The 12,731-nt window shown below is 35.6% G+C and overlaps 1 protein-coding gene across 1 annotated transcript in view; it reads right to left on the bottom strand.

The window, feature by feature from the left end:
- LOC150093017 (sushi, von Willebrand factor type A, EGF and pentraxin domain-containing protein 1-like) overlaps positions 1–12,731 on the bottom strand; it is a 154,957-nt gene that overhangs the window by 21,331 nt on the left and 120,895 nt on the right. Inside the window, exons 34-35 of the mRNA XM_090414101.1 lie at positions 5,838–6,014; positions 3,996–4,175 (exon numbers count right to left, since the gene is read on the bottom strand). Coding sequence (XP_090270227.1) covers positions 3,996–4,175; positions 5,838–6,014 — 357 coding nt within the window. The remainder of the gene's footprint in view (positions 1–3,995; positions 4,176–5,837; positions 6,015–12,731) is intronic.

The following is a 12,731-nucleotide window of genomic DNA, read 5'->3' as shown; positions in this document are numbered from 1 at the left end:
TCCATCCAACTTCATAAAAAAACTTGTGTTTTTTTTAAAAAAAATCATGCCCTTATAAAATCAAAGAACTATATAAGTTCATCCCACTCAACACACTCTTTGTAAGTTAGCATGAAGTGGCTTTCACCAACTGAGCTACCACATGCCTTTCACTTTGAACTGGTAACCATTATTCTTTGTTCTCCCTGTTAGTCGAGTGTGGTAAGAAAAGCAAAAAAGGATTACGAAAGAACATTGGCCATGCGGGCTAAAGAGAATCCTAAACAGTTTTTTAGATATGTAGCAAGTAAAAGGAAAAATGTACATGGCAGAATGATTTTAAAGAATGCCGATGGTAGGGATGTAACTGAATCAGTTGAGATAGCTGAGTTACTGAGTGAGCACTTTGCAAGAATATATCATCCAGGTGGTGACATTGCAGAAACGAATAAACCAGTAGATTATACGGGAATTGTGGTGAATGAAGTGGAGGTGAGTAGTCTATTGCATAACCTCAATGTCAATACATCTGTGGGGTTGGATGGTATACCAGCTCGTGTAGTACGAGAAGCAGCTAATGAATTGTCAGTACCCTTGACCATTTTGTTTAATTTGAGTCTCGGGTCTGGGTTAGTCCCGAGCGGGTGGAAGGAGGGGAAAATAGTCCCACTGCATAAAGGTGGTTCCAAGACCGCTGTTGTAAATTACCGACCGATTAGCATATCAGGAATCATTGTCAAGGTCTTAGAGAAATTAGTCAAGAAAAGAATACAGGATTGGATAGATGAAAATGGGATATTGTATGGGGGACAACATGGTTTTGTGAAGGGTAGATCATGCCAGTAACTTGCTCACGTTTTATAACACAGTGACAGCTGAACTGGATAGGGGTAATGGGTTTACAGTGATACTACTGGACCTTGCCAAGGCCTTTGACAGGATACCACATGGAACCCTAATCAGTAAACTGGAGCAGATGGGGATAGATATAGGGTTGGTAAGATGGATAGGAGGGTGGTTGAAGGAGAGATACCAGAGAGTAGTTTATTCAGGAGTGGAGTCAAAAAGACGTCTTGTGACTAGTGGAGTGCCGCAGGGCTCTGTTCTTAGACCACTGCTTTTCAATTTGTTCATCAATGATATTGGAAAGGATTTGAGAGGAGGTGTTCACTTGTTTGCTGATGATGCAAAGTTGGGTAGAGCAATTGTGAGTGCACAGGATGTCAAAATTTTACAGGATGATTTGGATAGTTTGGAGGACTGGGCTAGGAAAAATGGATGTCAGTTTAATGTGGCAAAGTGTAAGGTTATGCACTTTGGGGTGAAAAGAATAGCAGCAGTATATCGCATAGGTGGAACCGTACTCCAGGAGATTGATGAGGCCAGGGATTTGGGAGTGCTGGTGGATAGGGAGTTGAAGTTTATGGGGCACATTGCAAAAGTAACTAAAACAGCTCACCAAATCACTTGGCTTATGAAAAATACTTTAACATGCAGAGAGAAGCAAGTTGTTGTTCCTCTGTATCGAGCCTTGATAAGACCCCATCTGGACTTCTGTGCCCAGTTATGGGCACCAGGGTTTCTTCGTGATGGGGAGGAAGTGGAGAGGGTCCAGAGACGAGTGACCAAGATGATAGTAGGTCTGTGGAATGAATCTTATGAGAATAGGTTGAGGATTTGTGGGTTGCAGAAATTGGACGATAGGCGAAGGAGGGGTGATATGATTGAGACATTCAAATTACTGAAGGGTTTTTATAAGATTGATCCAGAAGATATTTTTGAAAATATGACTGGTGGTGGGAGGACTAGGGGCCATGCATGGAAGCTGGGCAAGAGCGTGGTTGACAAGGGTGTTAGAGCTAGGTTTTTTACTTGGAGAGTGGTGAATGAGTGGAATAAGCTTCCAGATTCTGTTGTGGGTGCTACGACCGTGAATGAGTTCAAGGCAGGATATGATAGATAATGTGTGAATGTTGAATAGTTGTTCCAGACATGATGTTAGGGCCTCCCTCGATGAGTCTGTCGACTCCTTGGAGTTTCCTGGAACAATAATAATAATAATAATAATAGTCTATTTAAATCCATTTACTATACAGATGGAACTGAACTGCAGTTGAACTTCTGTCAATGTATACACAGTGTGTAATCTTTTCATTGCAAAGAATCATACCCTTTCTTGCAGTGAATTTACAATCATTTGCTTTTGCCCACACTGTCATTCTATTTAAATCATCCTGCAGAATCTCCATATCAGAGGGTAATTGTTAATAAAGGTGATGTAGACATCTTGCAGGATTTCTACATCACCTTTACTGACAATTACCCTCCCCAGTTTTGCACTGTCAGCAACTGGATATTGTGTATGACAGAAGGGACCTCCTCTGTCATATACACAGGCATAGATTTCTTGGAGGTCTGAGGATGATAATAATAATAATAACAACAACAACAGAAAATGAGTAAAACTAAGGCAAGACTACCCTTCAAAAAGCTGTCTACCTCCCAATAGAGTATCATATTCTATCCACCCATTCCTGAATTCTGCCCTTAAATAACTTTTCCAGAACCTCATCCACAATTCCTAAGACAAGTGATCAGTTTGTAATTCTCTATCTTTATCTTAGAGCCTCTTTTATGTAATGGAGCTATTTTTATTTTATTATTTATTTCCATGTGACTTTGCCAGAGCGGAGACTTAAATTAAACACTGCCAATTTCTTGTACATTATCTTTACTTGAATGATGTGCTTTCATACAACAATCACTCAGTAATTCAACTATTTTTTTCTACTTCTGTTCTCCCTTACCATTCACGGTCATTAAAGTTTTCATTCGGTAATCATTCTTCCTTTTACTAAGTTATTTTGTTCTCTTATGCTGGTCACCTTTTCTGCCTGTATACTTTGTATTACTCATGAACTTGTTCACCATCTCTCTTTAGTTCCTCCACAAACACACACACACATATATATATATATGTGTGTGTGTATATATATATATATATATATATATATATATATATATATATATATATATATATATATATATGTGTGGAGAATATATATAAAAATGTAAAAATCCTGCAGAATAATAATAATAACAACAACAACAGAAAATAAGTAAAACTAAGGCAAGACTACCCTTCAAAAAGTTGTCTACCTTCCAATAGAGTATCATATTCTATCCACCCATTCCTGAATTCTGCCCTTAAATAACTTTTCCAGAACCTCATCCACAATTCCTAAGACAAGTGATCAGTTTGTAATTCTCTATGTGTGTAATTCTCTAAAACACACACACACACATTTGTTTTTACATTTTTTGCTTAATGATTCTGCTCCTCTATTTAACTCCCTCATGTGTTCTCCTGCTCTTGGATATGCAGTCTGATACCACTTTCTTCAAACACCCCTTGACTATTTCTCATGCACTGAACATTCTTTCCTTGCAGCTTCTTGGAATTTGGCAAGCTTCCTCCTAAGTTTCTTCACAATTACTAGATCTGTATTCCACATCAAACAAACACTGTGCACTCAGTTTTAACTATCAAATTATTTTTATAGAGAGAAGTAGATAAAAGGAAATGTATTACAGAGAGAGAGCAGAGAGTATACCATATATAAAAAAATTACACCATGTATACTACTACTGTATATCAATCTTGTGTGCAAAAAAGTTTGGAACCTATAACACATTTGGTATCTTTGGATAGGTTAAGTGTTAAATAATCCAGAAATTATGTGTTCTAGAGACCAAGTAGAATGTTCCAGGCCACTTCAAACTCCTAATAAATATTGGCAGTCGCAAGGCAATAAACATTGTCTGCCAATTAAAGATTTTCACAAAATAACACTATGACATCTGAATATACAACTTGTTGGTTGAAGAACAGGAATCCACACATTTATCATTTGCTGGCCTGGTTGGCACATGATGAATAAATTTAAACTATCTAAATGATTTAACACTTAATTTAAAATACATTTATAATAGCAGTAAGAAGAGTTTTAACTTACTATGGCAGAATCCAGTGCTATAGGTCCAAGTACCATTCTTTTCACATTTAGCTGAAATATCTCCAGCAGGTCGATAACCTGGTTCACATGTAAAAGGTAACCTGTCTCCGGAAGTAAACCACTCATCATATGCAACTCTTACTGTATGTTTTGGGAACTGAGGTGGTGGGCACATAGCAGCTAAAAATAAATGAATGTATACATAAAGAATAAACAAATATTTTAAAATAAATGATGCTCCTGAAAATATTAATCAATTAAATTTAGTGAGTTTGTTTTAACACACTAGTTATTTATTTTTTAAGTTTCCACTTGACTGCCATTAATCTTGGATACATTAGTTTACATTAGGCTCTGTATTTTTGGCCACTCTCTTTTTCTTACACATAAATTTCCCTCATTGACCTCAAATTCCATCAAGTTTTGCTAATAATAGCATACTATGACTCCTCTTCATTAGACAAACCCCTGCAGCATTCAAACATTTCCTTGCACTGATCTTATCTTTCTGCATTGAGATAAAGACAACTTCATTCAAGTTCATTCTACTAAGCCATTCTGTCTTCTTTCTCACATGAAAAACACATTCCATTTCTTACTACTGATAATACCTAGATCCCCAATCAAGACTGGATTTCTCTCCTAAGGCTGACTTAGACGTCTAGTCTTTCCTGGCACAAATACATCACATCTATAACCTCAGCCTCAAAAATGTTTGTTATTCATTTCTATGAAGTCATTACCATTAACTTGTACTGCTAACTCCCACACAAATCTTAAATCTATCTAACCTTAGAATACTGTTTACATATTTGGGATGGTGTACCCCAAATAGATAAACAGTATTCTCAAAATTTGTGGTGTAATCCAGAAGAGGCAATTTGGTTAATCTCTTTTACAGACTCACTCCCACCATTTTCTTAAAGATATGAGTGCTCTTTTTGCCGTATGCCTTTTCTGCTAGTACTTCCATGTATACTATTCAACTGAAATGGCTTCCATCATTTCTTCACTTTACTTTAGGCCTATAAATATACAAGCAGTTGCTTGTCTTCCTTTCACAGTTCAATTTCAAACCTTCTGAACCAACTTCTGCTCCTCCTCTTCTTTCAATTTATGTATGTATCTCTGTCCTCTGGCAGAGCCTTCTATATACATTATTTCTCAAGGACTACAACCTTCTGATATCCATAAAAAGCATCATCAAGTTCCTTTTCTCTCTTGTTAACATCTTATCCATACAAAACGACAACATCATACCATATCTACAATTTTTCATGTGTAGAGTTTAATATATTAAAAAAAAAAAAGCTGAAGGAAAAACAATCCTTGAAAATTCTGTCTTTGGGACAAACCAACCTTTTTTTTTTCACATAAGTCTGTTTAAAGATTAAATACAACACTCCATTAAAATGTAGAGGCAGTTTGATGAAATTTATTCTATATTGTTTACACTTACTTACATTTTGCCAAGCATCACTGTCAGAATTATTACTCAAAATTTTTTGTAAAACTTTATACAAATAATTAGTTTATCATTTAAGCTGATATGAGCACTGATTCATACAAACTAGACAATGTTTCCAATCAGAAACTGTATGCATTTTAATCTATACACATGAATTAGATGTTTCTTTAAAGTAAATAATTTACATATGCATTAATAAGAGTTTTTATATTTAATTATTAATCTGTTTCTAACAACTATGAGTATAATGGTATATTTCAGTGTGTGTGTGTGTGTGTGTGTGTGTGTGTGTGTGTGTGTGTGTCACACTCTAGTTCTTATTAACTCAAAAATACAAACAGTTTATTTGTATAGATTATTTCAACATATCTTACCTTGACATACTGGGGGATCTCTATCCCAAGATCCTGATTCAGAGCACTTTGAACTAGTATCCCCAATTAAAGTATAGCCATCTTGGCATCGAAAATGTACCTCATCTCCATAAAGCCCTTCATTGTTCTTAATTATAAAACCAAAGCGTGGTGCTGATATGTCTCCACAAGATATACCTATAAAACATGGAAGCAGTATGAATACTGATCTTTCATTGATATATATATATATATATATATTTTTTTTTTTTTCAATTATACATGAATATGAAGATTCAAAAGCAAAAGTAACAGAATATTAATCGAATTATCATACACCATCTAAAAAAAAGATACTTGTACTTTGCAACCCATGTAAATGAATATGAACTCCCCAAAACTGCCATGTTTAAAAATTATGCTTCTATAATTATTGTATTTTATTATTATCCTTAACTAAGTTTTCAAATTTACAGGAAATGGGTAGGGAACAACTCTTGAAAATTCGACAGGCCAAAACCACATAAACAGTCTCTGCTTTGCAAATGTTGATGATGTGCTAACTGACTAACATTCAGACTGCCCAAAATCACCTAGATAATCTATGTAAAAATGAACCATTGATTGGATTGGCAGTCAACAGCATGTTGACTCCCAACCCTATCAATGAAGAGAAATTGAGGGAATGCAATTTGCAAAGTTTTGTGAATAAAAGGAGGAAAAGGAGCGGGAGGAGGGGTAATATGATTAACGTGTCAGAGTTGGTAAGGATTTGTTACCAAGTTAATGTTGATGATTTTTTTCATGCAATGGGAGGGGGGGGTAGAACAAGGGGGGGCTTTCCTGGAAACTGTGTAAGGAGCAGATGCTTTGCATCGAGAGCATTGCCTTACAATGTGGTGAATGCAGACACATGAATGAGTTTAAAGCAGGGTTTGTTGGGCTTTGTGTGTAACAGCAGTGTGCACCTCCTGTGATGAGTCTTTTGACTCTAGTGGAGGTCTGGGGTTAATAATAATAATAAAACCTTAATATATAACATTAATTACTAATTACTTTACATTAAATTAAATTATAATAACATTAATGTTATTATAATAATAACATTATAATAACATATAATAATAACATGGGGTGCTTAAGGGTCAAAGCTATATAACTGATAGGAGACCTCCACGTAGCCTTTAAAGTATATGTATAATGCAGAGAACCGACCAGGGCTTCTGACCTAATGTCCAATCCTCACCTTCTCGTGGTGCACCTTGTTGGGTATCTGCCTGGATACTGAACGAACAAGGATGGGCTGGCAATTTGGGATTTAGCCGACCAAATTGTATTCTTATTGGCTTAAACTAATATACAAAATGATGGTACAACATGACAAAATTTCATGCCAGCTGGGGAGTCGCCCAGTTAAACAAGGTCCCTATTGTTTTCGCCAGGGAACCAGGGCAAACAGCAAAAAGTCAGCTACTGGAACAAATCTGAATGCACACCCCCAACTCTATATCACCAGAGTTAAAGATCGGTATACTATCAACATAAGAGGCCTGAATGGCAAAGAAATGGAGCTAGCTGAGGAATTAGATAAGTACCAGATAGACATAAATAGTGGTGACTGAAACAAAAAACACCAAAACTGGTGAGATCTTTCTGAGCAATAAATGCAAAATGATATATTCAGGCAATGACAATCAAGGAAAAGAAGGAGTAACCATAGTATTCAACACTAAATACGAGGCTAATCTTCTTGAATGGCAGGCAGTGTCAAGTAGAGTGATGTGGGCAAATATAAGAATAGGGAACTGGACAATGAGACTTATTTGTGCCTATGGTCCCACAGAAAGTTCTACTAAGGTAGAAGTGGAGGAATTTTTTTGATACTTTAGAATAAGCAACTAACACAATGAAAAAGGAAAAGTTGGTCCTTGTTGGGGATCTAAATAGCAGAGTAGGAAATGATTGTCAGACATACAAAAATATTTTGGGAAAATTTGGAGGAATGAGCAAAGCTAATAATATTGGCAAATACCTGTTGGATTTCTGCTCAGAACATGGACTGGTTATTACTAACACCATGTTACAACATAAAAATGTGCACAAATTCACATGGAGAGAAGAGGCAAGGAATACGAAAAGTCTCATTGACTATGTTATTGTTGATAGTGATGTTTTCTCCCTGATGCAGGACACCAGAGTGTACAGAGGATTTGAAATTGGAAGTGGTCTTGAGCAGGATAAAATTGAATTTCATATTGAAAAGAATAACATGTAAGAAAATTTTAAAGAGAATAAAAGTTGTGCAGCTCTCAGAGGTGAACTGTAGATTAAAATACACAAAGATTATTGAAGAAAAAATGAAAGAGTTTGGGAACAGCAACCAAACCTTGGAGATTCAGTGGCAAGCCTTGAAGAAAACACTGATTGATTCAGCCAGAGAGGCATGTGGTGAGGTTGTCTGCAAGAATAGAAAAATATAAACTCCATGGTGGACAAAGGAAGTTAAAGAGGCAGTGAAGGAAAAGAAGAAAACATATCAAAAGTTCCTGGCATATAAATCAGCCTGTGCTCTGAGAGAATACAGAGAAAAATGCAAGAAAGCTAAACACTGTGTAAAGCTAGCTAAACAAAAGTCATGGGAGGACTTTGGCAAGATATTCTGGAGGTTGTTGAAGAAACTTAGAAATGGAGGAAAGAGTGCTGTAAAAGGAGTTAGAGATGATAAAGGCGACATGAAAACGGGAGAAAAAGATATCCTTGAAGTATGGAGTAATTACTCCATACTTCAAGGATATCTGGAAATATGGAAAGGCAGCAGGAGTTGATGATATTCGACCAGAAATACTGAAGTATGGTGGTATAAAAGTCTTACAGTGGCTGCACAGCATAGTTCAGAAAGCCTGGACAGTGGGGCGAATTCCCGATGATTGGAGTAAACTCTCATAGTACCCATATATAAAAAGGGAAATAAAACTGAATGTGAGAATTACAGAGGTATTTCCTTACTGAGTGTTCCTGGCAAGATTTATGCAAGTATACTTGAGAAACGGTTGAGAAGAATTGTTGAAGAAAAGCTTAGGAAGAACAAGCTGGATTCAGGCCAAATAGAGGCTGTCAGGATCAGATTTTCACTTTACGACAAATAGTTGAGAAAGCATGGGAATATAAGGAAGTTCTATATTTAAGTTTTGCTGATCTGGAAAAGGCATATGACAAGGTGCCGAGAGAGAAGCTATTCAATACACTACAGTTATATGGTGTCAATGGGACATTATATCAATACTCAATACTTAGTCTTTATTTGAGTTGTAAGTCAGCAGTTAGAATTGAAGGAACTACAGGAAGATTGTTTAATGTTAAATCCGGTGTGAGACAAGGATGTACATTATCCCCTCTGTTATTCATTATCTATATGGATCACATTATGAAGGAATGTGGTATTAAACCTGATATCAAAATTGGAGGTGTTAATGTCAGCTCTTTGCTTTAAACGGACGATGTTATACTTCTAAATAAATCCACTACAAGTTTTCAAGATTCCCTGACTAAATTAAATAACTGTTGTAATAGATATGGTATGAAGGTCAGCAATAAAAAGACAAAGATAATGAAAATAGGCAGAATCATTGAAAATGTCAACTGCATTGTGAACGGAGAACCTGTGGAACAAGTAAAAAATTTCAGCTACTTAGGCACGATTTTTAGTGAAGATGGTAAATTAAATATGGAAGTAGACAATAGAATCAACAATGCTGGTATGGTAGGAAGTCAATTGAATAAATTCATATGAAATAAAAGAGAAATTAGTCAGAACACTAAATTAGGTGTATACAAGACAGTGTTCAAACCAATTTTAATTTTTCATATTTGTAGATATAGGGACTCAAAAACACACGTGTTGAACAGATTATTTTATTAATTACAAATAAAATAAAACTTGATGTTTCGACCTCTATATCGAGGTCATCATCGGAAGAATACAACTGTATACAGAACCAAGCTACATGCTCATGCTTTCTATACCAGTAAACTAAATCTACGTAGTTAATAAATCTTTTTTCTAGCCTGACCTCTAGTGATAGAAAAGAAGAATAAATAAATAAAGAAATAAAATTATAAAAAAAAAAATAAAGAAATAAAAAAATTATATATATATATATATATATATATTATAAACAGATAAATGCAACTACAATAAACTGTTAGAGTCCTCATGTATTAATATTCTGGATAGTTACAAAATGATTTCTTTCAGTTGCTATTGAATGTTCTAAACACTTCACCAGGTCACCAGGTTGTCTTCTTGTAGTGGGAATTTTTCTAATGCTAGTTTAGGATGTTATTATTATTATTCCTGATACCTCCAAGGAGTCCGAAGACTCATCGCGGGAGGACATCTTCAACTGTCTCTACACCTTACCTCTACTACGAATCAACGCCATCTACCGCCCACCTCCAACACTACCACAACTAGTAATTTTTGTCTGTAAATTGCGTGTGTTCTGAAGGGCCGATTTGTATGTATGCGGGATGAAAAACCCGAGTTTCCGGGAGAAAAAACCCTGCTACCTCCCTATGAGATCGGCTAACTCACCATCGATTGAAATCGACCAGATAAAGATTCCTCCCGTCGCGACGAGAATCGAACTTAGGCCTATTCCAATCGAAGGGCGCAATGTACCGTCGTTCTTCCAATTGCGCTACGGAGGCTAACTGTTATACAGGTTGTAGATGGGTCCTCCACATTCTTGAAATGGTGAGGCCATCATTTTTGTTGAGATTTGGGTTGTGTTTGAGCATTTCACAAGACTCTTTAAATTTTCTCTCAAACCATGTTTTGGTGCAGTGTAGGGACTTGGTATTTTTCCAGTCAATTCTATGGTATGTTTGGAATGCGTGGTCAGAAAGGCCTGTTTTACCGAAGTGGAGGTATTTAATGTGTCGTTTGTGTTCGTCTTGTCTGATTGGGATCCCAATCAGACAAGACGAAGACAACCTGGTGACCTGGTGAAGTGTTTAGAACATTCAATAGCAACTGAAAGAAATCATTTTGTAACTATCCAGAATATTAATACATGAGGACTCTAACAGTTTATTGTAGTTGCATTTATCTATTTATAATATATATATATATATAATTTTAAAAAAAATTTTTTTTTTTTATTTATTTATTTTTCTTTTCTATCACTAGAGGTCAGGCTAGAAAAAAGATTTATTAACTACGTAGATTTAGTTTACTGGTATAGAAAGCATGAGCATGTAGCTTGGTTCTGTATACAGTTGTATTCTTCCGATGATGACCTCGATGTAGAGGTCGAAACGTCAAGTTTTATTTTATTTGTAATTAATAAAATAATCTGTTCAACACGTGTGTTTTTGAGTCCCTAAATCTACAAATATGAGTGCTGATCACCGTGTAACCCTAAAAGAAAGAATTTTAATTTATGGATCTGAGAGCTGGGTCAGAAATAAAACACTTGACCAAAGACTAGAGACCGCAGATATGAGAGTTGTGAGAAAGATTAGAGGCGTGAACAGATGGCATCAATGGCAATATCATATTAAAAACAAGGATATTAGGAAAGAACTTGACATTGTCATCATCCAGGAAGGTGTCAGCAGAGCTAATCTTAGGTGGTATGGCCACCTAAATAGAATGGGCGAGGAAAGATTAGAAAAACAAGTGTTCTCTGCCAGGTTGGCAGGAAAACGACCCAGAGGAAGACCAAGATATAGGTGGATTGATACTGTATAAAGTGCCTTAGACGATAGAAATATAAGATCTGATAATGTTGGAGTCTTGACAGGTAACAGACTGATTTGGAGGAAAATTGTAGATAGGAAGTTAGTAATGATGTAAATTTTTCATGTAGTACTATCATATCCTGTACACCCCTTGAGGGTACATGGGAGGAATTTGATGATGATGATGATAAAAATAACATTAATTTTAACATTCAACATTAATACAATGTCATTAAAATGATAGCGTAGCTGGTTGAGTGGTTAACATATCTGCTCTCCAATCAACCAACACACTAGAACTTCAAATACCAACATCTTTAGATGGAAGATGAATTTCATGACAGGTGTAAACCTGCTATCATGTTTACTGGAAGCCCCGAAATGGCTTGAAATATTTCTATGTTTTGTCTCTAGAGCAGGATTTCTATATTATTAAAAAAAATCCTTAGATCATGCACTCTACTATAGGTTTACAACCTTTCATGGGTAGAAATCATTATATAAAAGATATTACTCATATTTGCTATCCACATAAATGAATATGAATACCCTCAAAGTGCAAAGTTCAGAAAAAACTATGCTTCTGTAATCATCAGATGTCTCTCAGAAAGTTAGTTCTGCAGATAATGAACTACGTATTTGATCCTCTGTAAAAAATTATCATGTAAAATTCATCATCATTATCATCATAGTTTATTCAACTATGAATAGGGAAATATATATAGAAATATGCATATAACCACTCCAAGTTTCTCTGTTATATGACAACTGATAACTGTCATATAGTTCACGAGTCTCATCTTCAAATAGAATTTTACTTATTTATTGCAAAAATTATTTCTTTGGTCATCCCCAGTGTCCATTTGTTGGTCTGAAGAAAATGCACTGAACATAGGTAAAGTTGGATGTCCAAGTTGGTGTCCTGACCAATTCCGTTGACTTTTTTGAATTGTTCTGTTAGAGTTCTTTGCTGACTTTCTTGAAAAATGACAGTATTAGGAATGTGATCTCGATATATACAGCGAGATCACATTCCTAATAATAATGTTGATCAAAGGCATGTTGTTCCAAAAGCTATTAATGATATTGCCTGCACAATAAGTTATTCCATGTATGCAAACCATATGTAAATATGGCTTGAGTAGGGTTTTTTTATAAATGAATTTTGAT

This window comes from Typopeltis vanoorti, chromosome 24 (assembly GCF_054136105.1).
Source record: "Typopeltis vanoorti isolate ZY-2024b chromosome 24, IOZ_Tvanoo_1.0, whole genome shotgun sequence".
NCBI lineage: Eukaryota > Metazoa > Arthropoda > Arachnida > Uropygi > Thelyphonidae > Typopeltis > Typopeltis vanoorti.
This window is presented reverse-complemented; position numbering and strand designations above follow the sequence as displayed.